Below are 20,785 nucleotides of genomic sequence, written 5' to 3'. Positions count from 1 at the left end.
CAAATGCTTTTTATTCATCATCATTATAATCATCGTCATTGTCCTCTTCATCCTCCTCCTCCTCCTCCTCTTCATCATCCTCTTGCTCTTGGTATTCATCTTCACTCTCCACTATGGCACGCCTTCTCCGCCGTCCAGCGGCAGCCTCATTTCTTGTACTTCTCTTTCCTGATATGCCGCCATCCAACTGTTCTTCAGCGTGGTTGCTTTCTGCCGTCGACCGTGATGGGAAGGCAGTGCCATTTATTTGAGACAGCTTCGCCACTGGAAGCCGAATTTTCGGTCCTCCAGTGGTAGCGGTACTGGACTTACCATGTGATTGTGTGCGATTAAGGCGAAGGCGGATGCGCATCCCAGCAGAGGCAGTAGAGGCGGAGGGCTGAGAGAGGGTATCATCTTCATCCTCGTCCGGTCTGAACAAAGTAGAGCCAATGGCCAAGAGAAGTGTTAAGAAAACATGTGAAGGAAGAGGAGAGAATTTACCCATTCCATACCTATTTAAGTTGAACGCTTTCCCCTTGCCCTTCAAGTCGCCATGCTCCTCGCCACCATCGTCATCTTCCCCATCGCCCTCCTCGTCCTCCTGGTATTCCTGATATTCATCTGCGGAGAGCCCGTTTTCTTCATGCGACACAAGCTCGTTTACCTCTAGTAATGAACCTTAGCATATTTATGCGGAAATTAGCCCCAAATTAAGTAAGCAATTTCTACGCACAACCGTAATTCACATGCGAAAGTTTAACACAGAATAGCATCATTACCTTGGGCTTTCGCCTTGTACACCTTCACAAGATTCGAAGCTACTCGACATATTAGGGAACGCGGTTCGTTGTATGAGTGAGCATTTCTCCGGATCAGGTCAACATCGAAATCAACTGCCTGAATTGCAGAACATGTTTGCATTTATCCAGAAACCTGGAATCTAAAAAACAAGCGATTTGCCCCACTTACCTCTAGTCGCCGATAAAACCCATTCTGAAGTCGCTCCAGCACGACGTTCAGGCTCATTGGATAGGGTACCGCCAGAGGATAGTCGGGATATACATCCAACGGGACCGGCTCCACGAAGACGGCAAAATCAGGCTGTGAGATGAGCGACTGAATAATCCCCTGTTCGCGATGCCTCACTAAATATTGGCATAATGATAGGGAATGGAAAATAAAAGTTGTCAGAAGAAGGGGTGAAAACAGAGAGGAACTAAGTCCCCCCGTGTAGTATTTATTTGACATGTCGCGAGTGGCGATAAACCCACCTTCAGAACTTAAACCTTCTGTGACTCGGAATACGTCGCTCGCATTTTGCCCAACCGGACAGAGTTCCCACGGGCTCATATTGTCAGGAGGATACTCGGGGTCGTTCCTAATATCCGAATTCCAAGAGAAAAAGGAAAGAGGTTGATTTAAAAAAAAAAAAGCGCTTCTCTTAAGGTTAACATGCAACACATACCACTCGACACAATAGCACTGCCAATATCGGCTTATTCCGTCCGAGTCGCTACTACGGGTGCGGCCCCCAACTCGGTTTTTCACTCGGCCAAGATACTCAGCTTCGCCGAACCATGCATTCACCGTGCTGCCCACACGGATGTCCTGGCGTACACCAGCGCAAAATCGCTCGAAAAGCACGAGAAAGTCTGGCACATCGGGGTGGTCGTAGTATTGCACGGTGAATTGGCGTGGGGTTGAGTGGAATTGCGGGGGCGCGGTGGGGGAATCGAGCACGGTAGCCAGGTTGGACAGCTCGAGGACCCGCATGTTCAGTTGACACCACACGGGAGGCCCAACATTGTATTGAATGGACTCGATGAGACAAAAGAGCGCTTGTTCCAGATCGGGTCGTTTTGCCCAAGGAAGCTTGCCGAGGTCAAACCGCTTCTTGACATCGAAGCGGTTTGCAGGCTGAGCCTTATCAATAAATAACTCATGCCCAGCACGGAAATAAACGACGGTATCACCGACCTAACCCGGGGAATGATCACAGTGAATCATCGAGGAGCCAAATTCGATCAGTTTGAAGTAAAAATACCTGGGGATGGTAATTCCAAACATCGGGCTCAGTAGAGGCGACCCACTCGGGAGGCATGAACTCTTCGTTCTCAAGCTTCGACTTCAAGGCTGGTCGACCAGATCGCCGGCGCGCCTTTGAACTCTCATGTCGAGACGTAGATCTAGGATTGAAATGGACAGGTAAGCACGATTGAAAAATCACAGAAGCAGTTTCAAAAAATATCATATTACTTCTTCGAAGTGCTCGCCTTGGATGAGGTTCCAACCCCGTAATCATCTTCCTGGAAATCCTCCTCATCCTCGCTATCAATCACTCGTTGTTTTCTCTTTCCCTTGGTTTTATGCTGATTTAGTGCCCTGCTCTTCTCCCTCCGTTCTCCTCTATCCCCATCTGCATCTCCATCCTCATCCTCGTTGTCACCCTCGCTCTCATCCTCGTCTTCATCTTCATCCTCCTCATCCCAATCATCTGACTCCGCATAATTGGGCTGTTTCCTTGTACGTCTCCTCCGACGACTGCGTGGCCGAATTTTAAAGGAGCCGCCTCCACTCGCCTCAGAGTCCATGTCTACCATTTCCTCCTCTTCTTCCTCTTCTTCCAACTCTTCTTCCTCCTCTTCCTCCTCCTCCTCCTCCTCTTCCTCATCATCATTCAACTCTGAAAAGGCTCCATTCACACCGGTTCGACGCCGTCTCTTTCTTCCGCGTCTAGTACTCTGCCTCTTCCGCTTCTGTTGAGTCTTACGCCGTCCACGCCGGGTATATCCCCCGTTCCCGCTCTCATCTTCCACAACAAATTCATCGTCATCGTCGTCGTCTTCCACCACTTCTCGAACTACCCCTGACTCCTCCGAAAGGGACTCCTCTTCGTCCTCATCCTCCGAAACATGGTAATCCTCATCGTTGGAATCATCCGGCAATGCATTGATGTACGCAAGCATAGTCATTGGATCAGGAGTCTCGTCATCAGAACGCGTGTAGAATTCCCGTCTGCGCCGATATAATTTTCCACGATCTATTTTTGGTATAACCGTACGTTCTTTGACCTCAAGTCTTGCCTCCTCGTACCATTGCAGGCGCTGTTGCTCCTCCTGCTCAAACTCGCCGGGAGGTAACCCCACTGGAAAGTCAAGCCCTGCATAAACAAAAATGTCAATGTGCAATGCTAACCTGAATGGGGAACGAAAAAAAATGCAAGCAAACTAATATCTACCATAATTTTTTCGCTTCTGCTTTCGATACTCCAGCATGCCAAAACTTAGGATAGGACCCCGTTCCAGCAAGTGCGGAGCAACCTGCGAATGGGCATCGACCACATTAAAATTAGCGTCTCGGATGGTCGGAGCGTAATCCAGCCAAAACTGTTGCCCACCCTCGCTGAATTCCTGTGCGTCGGCGTATCGTTCTCTCGCTTGGCCGACGCCAAACAAGAGGCACCTTCCCTCGTGATCGGTAACGGCAAACATAAGCCCATCTTCCGAGAACTTCCCGTCAAAAAACGTGCGATCGTTGGTAAACTCGAACCGCTTGATTTCCTTGCCAGTGTGGACATCCCAAATACATATGACTCCGTCATACCCAGCGGAAAAAAATATACGCGGGTCCGACGGGTGGGAAACTATCACAAAGACTTCTTTCGTGTGGCCGCGAAGAGTGTGGCAGAGCTCCCCAGTATCGGTCGAGAAGATTTTAATGAGTCCGGTGGTCGCGGTAACAATGGCATATCGGTCATCGAGACTCCAGATCGCCATTCCGACTTCAACTGTTTTGCGCTGCTGGGATTCTGGTCCAGCATTGGCACCGGCGCCTACAGCTGTCGAATCGAGGGAAGTGGTATTTGGGCCGGTGGAGATGGAGTTTGCATTAGGGAGGATAGTGGAAGTTGTGTCGGGTTGGACAGGAGCTGAAGGTGGCTGACCAGGGTTCAAGTTTGCTGTTGTCACGTTGGGCACTATAGGATTGGGGTTGGTCTCGTTTAAACTGTGACCGCTACCAGCTGAAGCAGGCTCCATTTCAACGTCCGTATTCGGCTGGTGCGCCTGGTGTGGGGTAACAGAAGTGCTGTCTTCGTCCATGGGGGCGGAGGTTGCAGCTGTGCTGGCTATAGAGACAGGCGGCTGTGGCTCATTTAGGGTAGTCTGAGCAGATCCTTGATCTGCGCTGGAGGTAGCGAGATCGGCTGGCCCAGCAGGCGGGTTGGTATCCGGGTCATCCTGCGCTTGAACATTCACTGATCCAAACATCATACATCAATTAATGGGGCCCATCAAGGCAATCGGAGGCAGCAAACTGAACTTACGGCACAAGTTTTTCTCATTAATACTCCACTCCCTTGCTTGCTTGTCGTAAACCCATATCCGCGCTGTTCCGTCCTGCGACCCAGAAATGATTTTTTGTCCATCGTGGCTGAATTCGATACAAGTGACTGGGGCGCGATGGCCATCCAGCTGCGCGACCAATACCGGCTCTCCGAGCTTCTCCACTAACCTTCGACCTCCTTTTTCGTCCGGCGCAGGAGGTTGTACCGTAGAAAAGACGCGTATGAACCCGTCTTTGCCTGAAACAGCGAAATGCGTGCCCGAACGATTAAAATTCAAGCACTGTACCTCGTCCCGGGGGAAAGTCTTGCAATCCAAGAGGATAGGATTCCGCGAGTCGAACTTGTTTCCATTACGATCCCATTTCCATAGACGCGTGAAGCCATCTTCGCTGGTCGCTGCGAGATAACGGGACTCGGGTCTTGGCGACGGTGAAAATCGAACCGAAGTGAACCCTTTGCGCTAGAGGTTGGAAAAACAAAACATAATTTCCAATTTAAGAAGAAGCAATATCGACGCAAGCAGTATCGTTTTTTTTTTCTTCCCATACTAACCTGTGAGTCCACGTTTCCAAGGAGAACTGCGACGGGTGAACCATTTTGTAAATTCCAAACTCTAATTACCCCATCGTTTGACGAGCTGGCAAGGAGAGTATTTTCTTTGTTAATGGCCAAGTCTGTGATTACATCCTCGTGTCCACGAAGCGTCAGCATGAGGTAACCGGTACGCGCACAAAAAATCTTCACCAGGTAATCGTCGCCGCCCTATTTTGTTTTTAATAGCCATTAAGCTTATTTAATCAATGGTTATCTAGAAAGGGCAGAGGGTGAGTTATACCGTAATCAGTCGCATCCCGGTGCGATCAAACGTAACACAGAACACAGGGAATTTATGGCCGTGAATGGTTACAAGCTGTGATCGCGATTGTGAAATTAGAACAAGTGCATTCTTTAGGAAGGACTATCACTCACTTTTTCATAATGTTTGGGAAGGAATCTCGGGAAACCTGGAGACTTGGGCCGCTTGCCTCCGAGCTCGCGCGCCGTTAGAGACAACCCTACAGAGCGGCAGAAACGGTCAATCCGTCACTGGAAAAAAGAAATAAATAAAATGGCCCCAGATTCAAGCAATTTACCAATATTTTCGGAAGGAATATGTGGGTTATGAATCATTCGGTTGAGTAAGGCCGCCGTACCCTTGGCCAAACATGGTTTAAGCCCATGGAGGCTCTTGGTGCGCAACAGCGAGCCATCGGCATGCCCTAAGAGGGTCCTTAAACCAGGCGCCGGGGGAGGCAACAAAGCATTGGTATGGTCGACGAGTCGTCGCAACAGTTGCCTCAAATGGCTTGGGTCCACATGCCGGTTCTCTTGACGCTGAATAAATTAATTTCCATTGATAGAATTCGATTAATAAAGGCAAGGTAGAGCGATAAACCTATGGAGAAAATGAATTTGCGATAACTACCAGTTCATCAAACGAGCACAGTTGCGCTCTCCCCTGCCAATCGTGTCGGTGCGGTAAAAGATCAGGCTGTGCTCGTAAATCTTCGAGAATGGAGTGTGCTGCTCGGTGGAATGGGCTGGTAGTAAGGAATAGGGCAATGAGGTAGTTGATCTAATGCAAATGTCACGAAGAAGGTAAGTGGGATGCCAGGAGAGACGAAAGAGGAGCAACCAAGAGCATCCAACTCGACGCAGGATGCCGCAAACGCGTCCACCATGTGTTTAAGAATGAGCCAATCTTACCTCTATATAAAATGGACGAGGGAACAAAAGGATGCCGAGGGGAACCGAGGACAAAAAAGGTGGAAAAGAGCGAAGAATCGAGAATAGAGAATTTAATATAGCGAGACTCGAGACCGATGGATAAAAGATCTATCAAACCTTGATCTAAGCGATCGTTCATAGTTGGGGCGGATTCAAGAGAAACTAACACGGCGTCGGAAACAACTCGTTCAGAGTAGGGTGAGTTGATCCCAATTCACTTGTTGCTGTCGAAGCAAATGGTTTGTGAGGGTACAGCAATGAACAAGTATAGATCTTAGTGGAGTGCAGATTCCAAACGATTTTTTCTGAAGGAAATTGGATAAAAATTAATTTTTACACGTCATCCAATTTTTTTAAACATGGACTTGTGGAAGAGGGCCTTTTTAAACCGCACAGTTAAGCCCTTTGCCCATTTCTTTATCTTTATTCTACTTTATTGCAACTGCTCGAGTGTTGTTTTTGGAGATTTTGCCAAGAAGGGACCATGTTTATTCTTATGCTTTTTGATGAAAAAATGTGACATTTCAAGATTTCCGATGCACCTATTTTGCGGAGGCCTGGGTCTGATTCACCGCCATGGCATTTTGCATTATATTTTTCTTCAGCAAAGAGAGAACTCTTTAGGGAGATCTTTGAAAAGCTACAGTAAAATTTCCAATTTTTCATAAGGGATATGGGCAGCGCTTCCCGCAGCACGAAAAACCCCTTTCGCATCTTAGATCACATGAGTGATCTGGATCGGATTCCGGATCGAGGTGAGAATCCGAGGAAGGGCAGAGAGATTAGATTGTGCACCCCACGCTCCAAACTGTAAATGCCGGAAACTTTGTACTTTGTGTTTTGTATGTGCACAAGTTAAGATGCTTCAGGAGCAACTTAAACGATTTTTGGCCCAAGATTTGGCTTTTATTCAACGTTACGCCTGGGCGGACTAAGAAAGAGAGTTTTTGTAGTAATATGCAGCATAGGATGGCACGCTAGGGGGAGCAAGAGGTGTTGTGGGAGAGAAAATTCCCAAACTCTATTTCCGTTTATTTCCCAATATTGCTGCGACGCTCCTTCCCCTTTCTCTCACTCCCCCTCCCCCCCCTCCCCCGCTTCCTTCCCTCCCCCCCTAGCCAGCCGCTCTCGCTCGCGCGCCGCTCTTTATCTCTGTCGAGCTTATCGTAGCCTCCCAACCGGACGACAACCTACTCGGGCAGTGATGTCAAAGGCCCTCCTTGCCAACAATGAGCGCTCCGAGGACGGCAACCTCCGCACGCGTAACAGTAGACTGAGTCACTCGCCGACAACGAAGAGCTGCCTGCCGCAATTTGTGCGGTTTCGATTTTCCCGCGACAAGAGCAGCTCTTCCCCGAAGAAGCCGTGGAAGCGGACCCATATCACGCTGCTAGTCCTTGGTAAGTAAGCACGGCCAATTGCTGGTAGAGGCCTCGAATGGAAGCTAACCCGATCGTCTCACTGAATTCCCCTCCAGGCCCGGAGCAGTCGGGCAAGACCTCGGTATGGGATGCATAATGTCTCTGCATTGGATCACGGAGTTTTAATCCCCCTTGCCTCTGCCTTAACCCACACCCTGTAGATCATGAAGCAGATCCAGGTCGTCTACGGCGGCGGCTACAACCACATCGAGCGTGAGCTCTACAAATACATCATCTACCATAATGTCCTAAAGACCATCCACACGCTTTGCTACCGGCTCTACAAGAAAAGGCAGATCCCCGACCTGGACGAAAACTTCGAGCACTATAAAACCATCCTCAAGTTCGAGCCGCTCTCGAAGCCGGTCTGGGTCAAGGGAAACCTGGTGTACCAGTTCCGCAACCCAGACGACGAGCGGGTCAAAGATAGAGCCCGGAGTAGGCTGCAAGAGGAGGACTACATCAGCACTCTCTTCCACAAATCGATCCCCGCCATTAAAGCGCTGTGGGCCGACAAAGCGATCAGGAATGCGTACACGACCAGGATCGACCCCTGTTTGCAGGATTCAGCACACTAGTAAGCGGCTTTATTGTGAGGGCTGCCAGCCTCCGGTTTTAATCTCCTTTCCCCTTTAGTTTCCTGGACGACCTCGACCGCATCTCTGAGCGCGGCTATATCCCCAATGATACAGACATTGTGAACGCATATGCGCAAACCATCGGAATGACAGAGTGTCGAGCCACGGTGAAGAATGACAACTATCTCCTCTACGACCTTGGGGGACATTCGTCGCAACGACACCACTGGATGTACGTATTCCCATCCATTCCCTTGGAGCCCAGCCCTCTCCTCACCGTACATCTCACCCCTCTCTTATGACAATTAGCTCCTACTATGAGGCCTGTGAGTGTCTCCTCTATGTATGTGCCCTCTCTACCTACGACCAAGTGAGCATCTGGGACCCGAAGGTAAACCGCTTGGAGGAGGCCGTGTCGATCTTCCACTCCCTCTGCACCAACCCGTTGCTCAGAAAGGCTTGCTTCGTAGTCTTTCTGAACAAGATAGATGTGATGCAAGAGAAAATGGAGAGAGGCATCCGGGTTTCAAAGTATATTGAGCTATACAAGTAAGTCTTTGGGCTTGATGCTCTAATGGCCCCGGTTGGCTGAACTTTCTCCTCCCTCTTCTCTCTTTTTTAGGGGCCCAAACCAATTCGACCCGGTGACCAGGTTCTTTTGGAAGTATTTTACGAATCAGAACAAAGGCTCCTTGAGACTAATGTACATCCATTTTACCACCGGAATTAATATCGGTAAGAACCCACCCCCCCTCTTCATCCCCGTTCTTTGCTCCTCACTTTAACTTTAACCTCCCCTCCTTGCATGTCTCTCTAGATCCAGAAAACCCGAGGGTTATTTTCCCCGCTGCCGTAGCCTCTATTCATCGGATTGCGCTCGAAAACTCTGGCTATCTTTAAGAAATCCGTGGAGCTCATGCAAACCATAGGCTGTAGCGGATGTTTGGCTAAGCCGTGGACCTCCACGCCCTTTCCTTTATTTTCTTTGTATCATTTTTTTTTAGTTGGGTTTTTTGATACCTTTGAAATAATTTATTATGAAATTCAGGTCTATTTATAATCGGAACTCCCCTTTTCCCTCTCTCCTTGCTATATCATATAGGGTGCTATACAAAGCCCATAAAACCTTGTCTAAATATACCTACTCCTATATTTATACTACTTTATTTTTTGGCTTTTTCCCTCTTCCTTCTTCCCCTGGCCGATATTTATTGTTTTCGCCTCTAAACCATATAACTTTACCAATTTTTACTGTATTTAATTTATTATGAATATAAAGAATACTGAACATAGCGAGCAGAGGGCGTTTCTTCCAAATCTCCTCCTCTCTTCTTACTTAAAGCTATCCTCTATTTTACAGACTTGGGAGGGGGGGGGTGCCTACAAATGCATCGGAAAAGTGTGAGGCTGTAACCTGGGGCGTGAAGATACGGAAAATGATTTTTTGAATCAAAAGCATATGTTCTATATTTTTTTCCATTAAACAATAAAGACAACAAAAAAATTGCAAAAAAAAATAAACACTACACACTACAGGTGGTCCACCTAGTGATGGTGCTCATCTTCGCCAGTGCCGGTATACTCCATCTTATACACACAGCCACACTCTGGGCAGCGATCGAAATCGTGCTCCTTCCTCAGGGTCAGCCACAATGTGTCGTGCGAGTCGGCGGGATATCCAGTGCAGCCAATGTAGCGGTAGCTTGATTCACTCTGGACAACAATGGGGTTCTTCTTTGTACCCATGTGGGTCATTTCGAGGGGAGACATGTCGAAGAATTCTTTACCCTGGAGGTTGGCGAGAAGTTCGAGACGCTCAAGACCAGTGGACTGCTGCTCATCGGTAGGAATGTTTCCGGCGGGGGCACCAGGACCAGTGAGTTCGGACACATCAGGATGTGCAGGAGTGGAAGCTAGAAATACAAAGACGGCCCATCAATACCAGGTAATTATCAGTCAATCACACGAGTGTGGAGAGGACAGAGGAAAGTAGGTGTACAACAGCATGAAGAGGCACCATTCCACAGTCCCTCCATCTAAACTTCGATTGGACACTGATGATGCATACCTTTCAGACTCGCGCCATATACGGAGAAAGGGCGAGCAACAGCTCGTGGACGCACAGCAGCACGTACATAAGGGGCAGCAATGACACGACGAAGGGCAAACATCTTTTTTTTTTGATTCTTTCGAAATCAAAACTTTCTGTTAAGGAGTTGGAACTAGTGAAATTTTTGTTTGCATTGAGGGGAAGCAGGGGGGTTGATAAAAATACTGCGCCACCCAATGGGGATAGAGTTGAGAGGGAGGTTAATACAACGAAGCTATGAGAGGAGAGAGGGCGATTTAGCTAGCAAGGGATTTATTTCTTACATACGCTCCTCCTGCTCTATACCCCACCCTATGCTCCATGGCCATCTGCCTTCTCGGGTCCCCCATTAAACTCTCTGCTGTAGAAGGAAACAGCCGAACTATCCCAGAACTATTTCAGAAAACTCTCCCTGATGATACATTCGAATCACGTGCTAGGCTGATTTTTTCCGAAGAAAAGAGGCAAAAATAGTTTCTGTATCATTCATATGAAAGGTTACTTGGCCTAATCTGTCTTTCCCCCTCCCTCCTCTTGAACCTAAGAATGACATCACCCTCACTTACGGTGCGTCAGGCACAACGTCAGATTAAATCAACCGCCCATGTCTTCCTGCTACAAGAATACGAGCGCGCAGTTGTAGAGTGCACCAGACTACTGGAATGGATCGATGTCGTAGCGAAGAATGGAGAGCCACAGACAGAAGACTGGGTAAGAGTGAAGAGGGGAGTTTGGATGCTATACTGCCACATTGCGGGGGGCGTGCTTCGCAACAAACCCAAATTCTCCAAAATCCGGTCATTTGATGAGCGATGGTGGGGCTTTAGAGAGCGGGGAACTGCCGATGCTTTACGCGACATTTGGCAGACTGTCCTCTCCTACAATAATACAGCTTCTGACCTTAGCTTCATCGATTCCGAACTTGTTGTGGTATGCGTGCTGCTGTCGCTGAATGAAAATGTGCCAGTGGTTGGACGTGAGATCGTGGAGGCATGGCTAGCTAGCTTGCCCGATGAAGAGATGGAAAAAATGGAGAATGGCCAGGAGAGAGAGGGGTATGAAAAGATAGTGGAGCTTTTCGTGTTGCATGTGCTTGCAAGGCTAGAGGAGTGGGATTACGCGAAAGAGTTTTTGCACTATAACGAGGTCATTTCTCCTGATAAAAAGAAGGTGAATACCGCCTTTTCTTTCATTTTGCACTTGCGTGGTTGCTCTCCGTGGTGTGGGCTAACCTCTCCCATTTCCTATCTTTCTTTTTGTTAGGTGTATGAAAATACACTGGAAAAGCTCCATCAAAAAACCCTCAAGGCGCGCGCGAAGGCGGCCGCTCTGGCTACCCCCCCGCGCCGCTCCGCCAATAGCAAACACCCTTCTCCACCCTCCACACCAAACGGGAAGCATCACCACCACCAAAATGGGTCCTCTCCCGAGCGAGCGAATGGCTATTCAACACATACAAAAAGCAATGGCACCGCTCTTGCTGGCAACCAGCCGATCCCACAACCCGACCTCCATGCACTGACCCCTCCCCCTTCCACGCTTCCCTCCGCTATCACCACCCCTACCTCCTCCACTTCCTCCCCACGTGCTGGGTATAAGATTCTCTCCTCAACCACAACCATTTCCCAGCAGCCACGTCAGAATGAAAGGGCGGTTAAGCGGTTTGTCGAGTCTTTAGGGCGGTACCTGGAGTCCACCAGTGCGTTGCCCGCAAAGATGGCTGCCTTTCTGTTAGTGCTGTTAATCATTGCGCTTTCAGGGCGTGGCCGCGTATGGGAGGTACTTAAGGTTGTGTTCTTGAAGATTTGGACGACCTTTAAGATGGGAACAACGATTACCTATATGTGATCCGTATGAATGCAATAAAAAAAAGTTATATATACTGTGTTTTTTTTTTGAGTACGTGTATTTGATCTTTTTTTTTCCTAAGATAATAATATCTCCTCCATTATTGAGCTCAATGTTTAAAATTTATCCCTATTATTTCATTGTTTACTCTATTTTTTTTATTTGAAATTGTTATTTCCTGAATCCACTGCTCTTCCATTGACCTAACTTTCTTTCTCTGCTTCCACACCCTCCCCCTCTTCTCTCTCTTCATCTTCCCCCTCCTCCTCTTCTTCCTCCTCCTCCTCTTCTTCTCCTTCTTCTTCTTCTTCCTCAGCGGTTTCCTTAGCCATCTACAACATAAATAAAAGAAGTAAGTCGATGAATAGTTTTCCCCCGAAAGAATAGGCGGCTATTGATGAGGTACCTTTTCTAAATGCTCAATATCCCAACCCAAATCCCCCTTGGCAACCTCTATTCTTCTAACTTCGTGGGCCAAGGCCCGCAGCACCGCATCCTTACAATCTCGCTGGAGCCAGACACAGTAATCGTCTATGATCACTTTGCTATATACATAGTACACGTCGTGATAATCGAAGATATCTTTAATTTCCAGAAGCGCCTTTAAGACCGCACGCCGGCCCAATCGGAGAAGGATATAGGTGTCCTGCTGAATTTGTTGTGCGAGACTCCAAGACCGGTAGAGGGGATAGGAAAGCACGCGGCGATAGAGTGCAATGAATAGCTCGTTCAGAGTAGTAAATTGCTATCGGGAAAATGAGATCAAAACGCACCAAATAAGCCCGATGGCGAGGAAGCTGGTTTAAACGGAAAGCTTTACTACCTCAAGACAGGCCAGGGTTGGACTTAATTTGCCAATGGTCCAGGCGGATTCCACGGTGGATTCGCCCTCGGTAAACCGGTGGTTATAGCTGTAAGCAAAGAGGAGATCCACCAGGCCCAAGTAGATTATCTTCTCGTTGTCGATCAAGACTATTGGAACGATTATATAAGCTTGTAAGAACGCTACAGGGCTAGCATTCCCGCCAAATCAGCACGCTTACATTCTTTATTCGGTAAATTCAGCATCATCGTTCGTTCTTTCTCGGTAAAGGCTAGGGCATCATGGCTGCCAATGCTTAACTCGCTCATATCCGCGATGATCGAAGACGTGTCTTTCTCTAAATAGGCAAAGATAGGGCCAATTGAACATGAGTGTCCATATCCAATGCATTTCACTGATTTTGCTCTTCTACCTTGAGGGTTCTCCTTGGCATCTTCGGATGAATCCTTTTCCCCCACCCTCTTAGATTCCTTTTGGATCCTCCTCAACTCCCGCCACCACTTCGTTTTGTACTTCAAGACAGATTGAATCTCCTCGTCGTTCACAAAGTCAGACCTAGAAAGGTTAGGCACAGTTCGTAAAACAGCGCCGCAATATGTCAGGCAATCACAGAGAATTGAGACTTTACATATAGTACTCCTCGTCGAATTTTGCGTCTTCCGCGGCCAATCTGTCGGCTCTCCGAGAATCGGGGGAAGAGGTCTCTGGCTCGAGGATCTCGTTGATCTCATTGAGGGTCTCTTGCACATGAGTGAAATACCCATGATACTGATTATTGAATCCGTATTGTGTGCTGGTCAAAAGGGGCTGGGGGATTTCCTGAGGAAGCTGCCAGTCAAACTCGATCCCTACAGGCAAGGTGGAGAAAGACTATTGGCATGGGCTCACATAGTATAAAAAGATAGAGGGAGCTTAAAAGCACATACCCTCTTCGACCTCCAAATCCTTTGCTTTCTCTTTGTCTTCGTCCAACAGTGCCTCACCCTCCACTTTGTCTTCTCCAACTACCTCAATGAGTGGCTTTCCCCCTGAGGGGCTTTCTCCCTTCCGGGCTAAGAGCTTTGTGATCATGTCCATATCTTTGAACTCTTCTCCTGGAGTCTCCTTAGGAAGTTTGACGGTAATGTCGCCTGTCTGAACGTCATAGGATGCTGAGGCCCGCTCATCTTCCACTACGCGACCCGGTAGCGTTAATCTGCCCGGAATGCAAATTTAATCATCGATGGCTTAACAAATTATACAGCAGAACCATCATATTACCGAAGAAAGTAGGGCCTTAGGTGGAATTTGAACTCATTTCCATCTACAAAGAATTCTACGTCTTGAGCCTTTCTTTACGCATTAAAAAGAAAAATTCGTCTAATGTTGGGCTCATCGTTAGAAAAATGGGCGGAACATTACCCGAATGTAAGGAGTATGGATAGTGATGGTGAGGAAGTCGTTGTCCTGTGAGAGATGAAATGACGGTGTGATCATTATGAAGATTAGCTCGAGAGGTTCGTGTGAGAATGAGAAAGGCCGTCACGTAGATAAACAAATGGTGTGGTGGCCAATTACACGGTAAAATACCTGTAGCGATTCCAAAAAAAAAAAATACTTGAACGATTAAAATAAGGAGGCATTACTACTACAAGGTTTTGAGTTCAAATTCTCTGGAAAGTGCATAGGGATTTAATCAAGTCAGTGCATGTACAGCACGAAAATGTACGTCGAGGATTTTCTTAATCGTGCTGCCTCTGCTTACGAGGAATGCAATGAGCCAAAGATGCTGGATCTCTTTGTGTTCAATGGCCGGACTGGATTGCGAGCCCCCACAAGAGGCTACGATCCTTCCGGATTGATGGCCGAACTTCCGAATGTGGTATGCTATTTATCCTCCCCACCCTGTCTACATGCTCATGAGAAGGGCCAAGTGGCTATGTTATATGCTCATTTCTGTTTGAAAATAGTCCAACGAATCCATACAGTCCATGTGTGAGCAGCTCTTTTCAGAATCGTATGCCTACGCGGACTTCGTGTCTGCCTATTTACAGCTCCTCAAAAATTCACGCGATCGTGATGGCGACGGAGCCTACGAACTTTATAAAATAATGTTTAGGTAACTATTGCCATTCTTGCTCATGGTAGGGGGGGGGGCGATGCAGAATACCTCTGATGTGGTTGAAACATTTTCTTCGCATAGCAACTTTACCAATGTGTTTAATGGGGCAGAAACGCAGTGGATGGTGCATCTTGCAAAATATCTCGCTACACAGCTGGTGAACGCTGCCTATCGCGTAAGCAAATTTTGATTTTGCGTGTCGCATTTCAATTGCCTTTTATCCTTACTTTTCGCGCCTCCATTCTGCTCGGCTTTCCTTTTTGCAGGCTGATAAATCAAGGCAGTTCCTTGTTAAGAAGCCGAAATCAGACAACGCAACCTACTTGCTCTCACGTCTCCTCAACACCGCGGTTAGCGATCGCTCTCCGATGCCTCATTCAAAACGCCTTGTCGCGTGCCATCTCGTCAGCCTCTCGCTTCAATGCTTCTTCCGCCTAGCGGGGATGACCCGACAGATCGTCCGCATGATGATGAATAGTCTGCAGTCGACCCGCCTGTCAGGCGCCGATTTTCCCCTTGCAGACCGTGTCACCTTTAGGTATTGGCTGGGACGATTTCACCTGCTCCAGAACCAACTGCCCAAGGCAAAAAGAGATCTCGAATACGCCTTCCGGTACTGTCCAGTGCACGAGGAGAAAAACCGGCGGGTGATTCTGGGCTATCTGGTGATTCCGTGCATCCTCTTGGGCTCTCTACCGCGGCGCGACATTCTGGTGCGGTATGGGTTGGGTATATACTGGGATATTTGCCAGGCAATGCGGAAGGGAAGTATGCAGGCGTTCAAGCGGCAGCTGGCAGTTCATGAGAGCTGGTTGCGGTCTCGACTGGCGCTGAGGATGTTTGAAATGAGGGGGGAAATACTGGTATACCGATCTCTGGTGCGGCGAATGTAAGCCCTTTTCTGGATAACACAGCTTAAGCGCGTAGTTTCACCCATACTCACGCGTCCTTCTTAACCCCCCCCCCCCTTTGGCTAGATGGCTATTGCACGGCCGAAAACATGAGCCCACTCCCATCCCCTTTCCCGTCCTCAAAACCGCGTTTCTCCTCTCCACCGGAGACCCGGCCTTCTCCGATGAAGATGTCGTGTGCCTGCTCTCCTCCCTGATCGACCAAGGTTTCGTGCGAGGATTCCTGGACTTTGCGCAGAAGGCGCTCGTGCTCTCCGGCAAAAATCCGTTCCCTGCGGTGGCTGAAGCGGAGCCTCCAGAGTTTGGGGCCAGGATGGCCGGCTACGAGGGGGACTTGGGGTCGGGCAGCGACAGGAACGTGAATCCGGGGGGAGCCAAGGCGAGGAAGGGTCGGATCGCTGAGGTGGCCAACGAGGCCATGCTGGACTCGGATATGGAGGCCGGGCGGGATGTCGACATGGGAGAGACCGAGGGGGAGGAAGGAGAGGTGGCTTATGAGAGAGGAACGGAATCCGACACAGCATGGTCGGCTTTTGCATGAGTGCTGCGCCGCAATCCATGGCCAGATGGCCAGCGAAACTAAAACCTTGTATAGATTGATGTCCCATTGATAAAGACGCCTTCTCTCTATTTCATTCGCTTCTTCCTTGTGTTTAAATGCAATGCATGTTTTTCATTTTCAGCTGACAAGAATATGCCGAAAGATGGTGACACGTTGATGAGAACTCTAACCGGTTGGCATCAAGACAAGATTTGTCGAGGGAGAGGGGGTTGTTTTTTCCTCTTCCGACATGGAACCTGCTTCATGCAGATTCGAGGGCAAGAATTGACGGTGAAACCCGTCTCTCCTTCGAAAATCGAGCATGACACGATTCCTCTGCCTCGCCCAATGGGGGGGGGAGGGGGAGATCGAGAGAGCTCTTGATTCGCGACGCGAGAGAGTGGGTAGAGGATCAGAAATATTTCCCAGTTCATTGAATAATTAATTGTACACAAGCACTCGAAAACACACACTAAAGTGGAAGTAAGGAAGAAAGAAAGAAAGAGAAAAAGAGAAAGAAATAACATAGCAGTATGATAGAAGGGCAAAGAAACAGAGATGACAAGGCGATATTCAACAAAGTAGAGAAGATCCACTCCCTACACATTACAAAATAAAGTAATGAACATAAAAGAAAATATGTATATATATATATTTATATAGATAGATAATTTGATAGAAGAGGAAAGAGGCAAAGGCATATGGGGCGAGGGTGAAGTGGGGAGGGGAGGGGGGGGAACAGCAGCGCGAAGACGGGTCGCTGGCTGTATCAAAAGCTTTCAAAGTAGCACCGGTAAGGATCCTCGCCGTCCATCCGGCCCATTTCGTCCTCCAGCTCCACCTCGGGATACTTTTCGAAATTGCTAGTATCGCCCGAGTGCATGACGGTCGGGACGATAGGCGCCGGCACCGTTTTGCACAACAGGCCCTGCCAGTCCACCCCGCGGAACCATTTATGCCGCTTGATGTCGTCGGCCCCCCCTCGGAGATTGCCCAAGCGCCGTGTCCGATCGGCGGTGAGCAGGCGCTTGATCAGGTCTTTGGCCACGGGGTCGATGTAGGGGGGGAAGTGGATGCGGCCGGCGAGGATGCGCTCGTAGATTTTGAACGGATTGTCGTCGTAGAAGGGGGGATAGCCGGCCAGCATCTCGAAGATAAGGATGCCAAGGGCCCACCTATGGAGGCGAGGTAAAGAGGGGTCAGTGACGCTCTCGGCCATGAGCCGCGTGGGGGGGAGAGCCCTTACCAGTCGACCGCCTTTCCGTGCCCAGAGCTGTTGATGATTTCGGGGGCCAGGTATTCGGGCGTGCCGCACAAGGTCCATGTCCGGTCCTCCACGTGCTTGGCGAAGCCGAAGTCGGTGATCCGGATGTGCCCGCGGGGGTCGAGCAGCAGGTTCTCCGGCTTCAGGTCACGGTAGATCACGTTCTGTGCGTGAAGATGCTCGATGGCCAGCACGATTTCCGCGGCGTAGAAGCGAGCGGTGTCTGGAGAAAAGCGCCCAGCGCGCCGGAGATGGGAGAAGAGTTCGCCTCCGGGCACGTACTCTAGCAGCATGTAGAGATACTGCGTGTCCTGGAAAGTGCAGAAGCTGTGGGCCAAGGCGGCGGGTTAGTGCGCGATGCAAGATGGACAAAGGAGCAGCACTCACAGATTCACGATAAACGGAAAGTTCAGCCGGCTCAGGATATGGCGCTCCGAGTTAATGTGCTCGATCTGTTTCAATCGGACTAGCTCTGCCTTCTTCAACACCTTCATGGCATAGTAGGAGCCATTGCGTTTGAATTTGGCCAGATAGACACGACCGAATGTGCCCGTTCCTTTAAGATGGAGGATAAAAAGAGAAAAACAGAACAGTGATCAGCTCACGCATGCAACGATGCCGATGCCAGTCGGCGGGGAGATTCGAACGCTACCTAGGGTCTCCAGCAGCGAGAAATCCTTCAAGCCGAAGCTGGGCCTGTAGATGAAGCATGGCCCTCTTAGCATCTGAGCGGTTACGGCGGAGTGGGAGAGCGAGGATGGCGCCGTGCGTCTCCGCAGCGCCTTGATTCTTGCGGCATCCTGCAGCAGCAGCTGCTGCTGGTGCTGATTTGCGTCGTCGGGATTGGATGCCGGTGCGGAGGTGGTGGAAGGGGAATCCTCCTCAGCGATTGCGTCTGCAGTGAGCGGCATTTTGGATGCGGGGGGGACTGCGTAGTAGCTTCGGACATTCACATTGACGAGAGGATGGGATGCGGAGTGCAGCGTGTCAAGCATTCTTGCGGATGGGGATGAGGCGGGAGGAATGCGTGGGTATCGCGCGGGGGGGGGGGGGGGAGGCGGGCTTGAGTCGGATGGGATGAGAGCGGGAGGCCGAGCAGGGCAGAGGGATGGAGCAGCGCTGAGCTATTGAGATCCGTGATCGCTTCACAGAAGAGGGAAAGCCCGTGTTAGGAGCAGGAGGCCGGATGGAGTTTCAATTTGTGCAACTCCCCCCGAGAGAAACTGGGAAAAAAAATTTTGGGGTGGAGGAGCACAGAGCATTCCTCTAACATTCACCACCGCTCGGAGTTGGCCAGGATCGGAGCCCATCAGCAACGGCCTTTGATTCTCTGACCGTTGCGACACGCTACTTGAAATTCCCCCTGCCGCCCGCCCCTCGCGTGCAGCCCAGGCCGCGGCTGAGCGCGGCCGCCGGGCGTGCGCCGGGAGCACCTTGACAAGATAGGGAAGCGCCTCCAGATCTAATCTCCTCGGACTTCCTGGAGTTTCCGCGTCCATGACTCAAACAAGGAAAACTGCGAGCCTGGCACCTCGAATTGCCCAGTCACGGAGCCTCCAATCTGACAAACTGGGCAAAATGCCCGAGTGAGCCGGAGCACCCGCTTATTCCCAATCCGGCTCACGGCCGTGGTTACAAGCATTTTCCCCTCCTCCCTCGCCTCCTGCCAAATCCGTGGGGGACCGGCTTTCTGATCTCCTTCATTCAACCTTCTCCTTGTGCTATCCATTAACTCTAAGCACCGGGCATGCCTTTGATTCTCCTTGGCCCCAGCCACCAAGAGTGCTAATGGCCCTACGGCTTAAAGTCTTCCCAAGTTGCGTTAAGCAATATCGCCCACGGGCGGTGGAGCTCCTATAGTGGGCTGATTCCCACGCCAGAGTCCCCCCCCCCCTCGAGAATGTATTGCCGACTGCTGAGTTTCATGCCCGTGGCCTTGTCATGCTCCCTCCTAGGGCCCTTGTTATATGAGGGAGAATGGCAATGTCGGTGCCCCTTCTACAGCAGTCGAACTTGAGGTACGAGCAGGTGCGCGCAGGATCCCAAGCGGGAAACCGTGGCCCAGCCCTGACCGGGCATCACCGAGCCGGCCGCGTTGCTTACCAATCTGAATTGGGAGGCGGTTGCTACTGCTGCTGCTGCTGCCGCTGCTGGTCCTGCTTCTGCTGCTACTGCTTCATCTTTCCTCGCTCCAATCTTGTCCTCCTATGTGTGAAATAGAGAACTGCCGAGATACTCCGCCAATTTTCGGGTTCCGAAGACCTCAACCCAATCGTTCACGGCCGTGTAAAGTGGCCACGTTGAAGCTTAAAGTGAATTTCTACGAAGAAGGGTTCAGGAAAGGATCCCAAAGGGTCCCAATCTCATCCTTATTGAAGGCTAATTCCTATAGCCACTCATATCCCCAGGAAACTCTGGATCTCGCATTACCATGTTGCATTCGACTCACTTCTTGCACAAACTTAATGAATCGCGTGCGCCGTTCCTTTATTGCTCCTAAGGATTATGTCACCGTTCCCAGAGGAGAGGGCAATTTACGCGCCGTGCCTCAATGAGTACAGTGTCCCCTTCCTTCTTGAGCGCGTCAACCCTTCTCCTCGGCCTATGAACTTTCGTTTCGCTGTCTATCGTAATTGCTTGGTTGGACGCCGCACACCCTAAATACGTGGAAGCGTGGTAAAACTTATTTGCCTTTGAAGAGAAATGACACAAGCATGGACAGGTTTCGACCCTACATCCGATTTGCTCCTTCTTCGGATGTGCACGATCTCGCGCCCATATTATGCCCCCCCCCCTCCTCTTCTGGATTTAACGAAGCTCTCGCTCGAGGGACTGCCCCATACGGCAGGCCTTCTGAGGTGATGAAATATCTGGATAGACGGAGGCGGTGGCCGTCCTAAAAGGACCCCATCAGAGATGCAAAGCCGTATCCGTCTAAGCATAATGAGGGATTTTTTTTACTGTCATATGACTTTTTATCCTGTGAAAGCATTTTATGATTTGAAAACTTAATGGAATAAAGATGCCAGGGCCGTGTAAATCTAGCTACTATTATCGGCTTTGTCTTTCTCTTTAGTGTTCTTCCTTCGGTGATGCTGAAAACGCGAAACACGGA

At 49.7% G+C, this 20,785-nt stretch overlaps 8 protein-coding genes across 8 annotated transcripts; 4 read left to right on the top strand and 4 right to left on the bottom strand.

The window, feature by feature from the left end:
* Positions 1–10: 10 nt before the first annotated feature.
* On the bottom strand, positions 11–6,233 carry VTP21DRAFT_6362 (uncharacterized protein; the record flags this gene model as incomplete). Its single annotated transcript, XM_069396984.1, has 17 exons — positions 11–413; positions 495–660; positions 762–879; positions 952–1,127; positions 1,254–1,360; positions 1,448–1,959; positions 2,027–2,168; positions 2,239–3,142; positions 3,221–4,237; positions 4,307–4,787; positions 4,880–5,089; positions 5,163–5,237; positions 5,297–5,382; positions 5,461–5,701; positions 5,793–5,942; positions 6,022–6,068; positions 6,212–6,233. The coding sequence occupies 17 exons, from the start codon at positions 6,231–6,233 to the stop codon at positions 11–13; spliced, it is 4,857 nt and encodes a 1,618-aa protein (XP_069247247.1).
* A 1,065-nt stretch (positions 6,234–7,298) lies between these two features.
* Positions 7,299–8,993, top strand: VTP21DRAFT_6361 (uncharacterized protein; the record flags this gene model as incomplete). Its single annotated transcript, XM_069396983.1, has 7 exons — positions 7,299–7,494; positions 7,572–7,597; positions 7,677–8,092; positions 8,152–8,325; positions 8,403–8,642; positions 8,716–8,828; positions 8,911–8,993. 7 exons carry the CDS (start codon positions 7,299–7,301, stop codon positions 8,991–8,993), a joined length of 1,248 nt encoding a protein of 415 aa, XP_069247246.1.
* A 645-nt stretch (positions 8,994–9,638) lies between these two features.
* Positions 9,639–10,264, bottom strand: VTP21DRAFT_6360 (uncharacterized protein; the record flags this gene model as incomplete). Its single annotated transcript, XM_069396982.1, has 2 exons — positions 9,639–10,006; positions 10,162–10,264. 2 exons carry the CDS (start codon positions 10,262–10,264, stop codon positions 9,639–9,641), a joined length of 471 nt encoding a protein of 156 aa, XP_069247245.1.
* Positions 10,265–10,728: 464 nt separating this feature from the next.
* VTP21DRAFT_6359 (uncharacterized protein) lies at positions 10,729–12,030 on the top strand (the record flags this gene model as incomplete). The annotated part of the gene is made up of 2 exons (XM_069396980.1): positions 10,729–11,352; positions 11,446–12,030. The coding sequence occupies 2 exons, from the start codon at positions 10,729–10,731 to the stop codon at positions 12,028–12,030; spliced, it is 1,209 nt and encodes a 402-aa protein (XP_069247244.1).
* Positions 12,031–12,233: 203 nt separating this feature from the next.
* Positions 12,234–14,329, bottom strand: VTP21DRAFT_6358 (uncharacterized protein; the record flags this gene model as incomplete). The annotated part of the gene is made up of 9 exons (XM_069396979.1): positions 12,234–12,362; positions 12,437–12,775; positions 12,854–13,002; positions 13,074–13,190; positions 13,266–13,408; positions 13,482–13,701; positions 13,780–14,048; positions 14,114–14,181; positions 14,255–14,329. 9 exons carry the CDS (start codon positions 14,327–14,329, stop codon positions 12,234–12,236), a joined length of 1,509 nt encoding a protein of 502 aa, XP_069247243.1.
* Positions 14,330–14,540: 211 nt separating this feature from the next.
* On the top strand, positions 14,541–16,406 carry VTP21DRAFT_6357 (uncharacterized protein; the record flags this gene model as incomplete). Its single annotated transcript, XM_069396978.1, has 5 exons — positions 14,541–14,714; positions 14,803–14,951; positions 15,036–15,129; positions 15,221–15,843; positions 15,932–16,406. The coding sequence occupies 5 exons, from the start codon at positions 14,541–14,543 to the stop codon at positions 16,404–16,406; spliced, it is 1,515 nt and encodes a 504-aa protein (XP_069247242.1).
* Positions 16,407–17,175: 769 nt separating this feature from the next.
* Positions 17,176–19,169, bottom strand: VTP21DRAFT_6356 (uncharacterized protein; the record flags this gene model as incomplete). The annotated part of the gene is made up of 5 exons (XM_069396977.1): positions 17,176–17,581; positions 17,653–17,997; positions 18,058–18,226; positions 18,323–18,794; positions 18,942–19,169. The coding sequence occupies 5 exons, from the start codon at positions 19,167–19,169 to the stop codon at positions 17,176–17,178; spliced, it is 1,620 nt and encodes a 539-aa protein (XP_069247241.1).
* Positions 19,170–19,653: 484 nt separating this feature from the next.
* VTP21DRAFT_6355 (uncharacterized protein) lies at positions 19,654–20,225 on the top strand (the record flags this gene model as incomplete). The annotated part of the gene is made up of 2 exons (XM_069396976.1): positions 19,654–19,792; positions 19,891–20,225. 2 exons carry the CDS (start codon positions 19,654–19,656, stop codon positions 20,223–20,225), a joined length of 474 nt encoding a protein of 157 aa, XP_069247240.1.
* Positions 20,226–20,785: the final 560 nt, after the last annotated feature.

Source organism: Calcarisporiella thermophila, assembly GCF_041956535.1.
Source record: "Calcarisporiella thermophila strain CBS 279.70 unplaced genomic scaffold VTP21scaffold_26, whole genome shotgun sequence".
NCBI lineage: Eukaryota > Fungi > Calcarisporiellomycota > Calcarisporiellomycetes > Calcarisporiellales > Calcarisporiellaceae > Calcarisporiella > Calcarisporiella thermophila.
The sequence above is the reverse complement of the archived record's forward strand: the minus strand, read 5'-3'. Positions and strand labels throughout refer to the sequence as shown.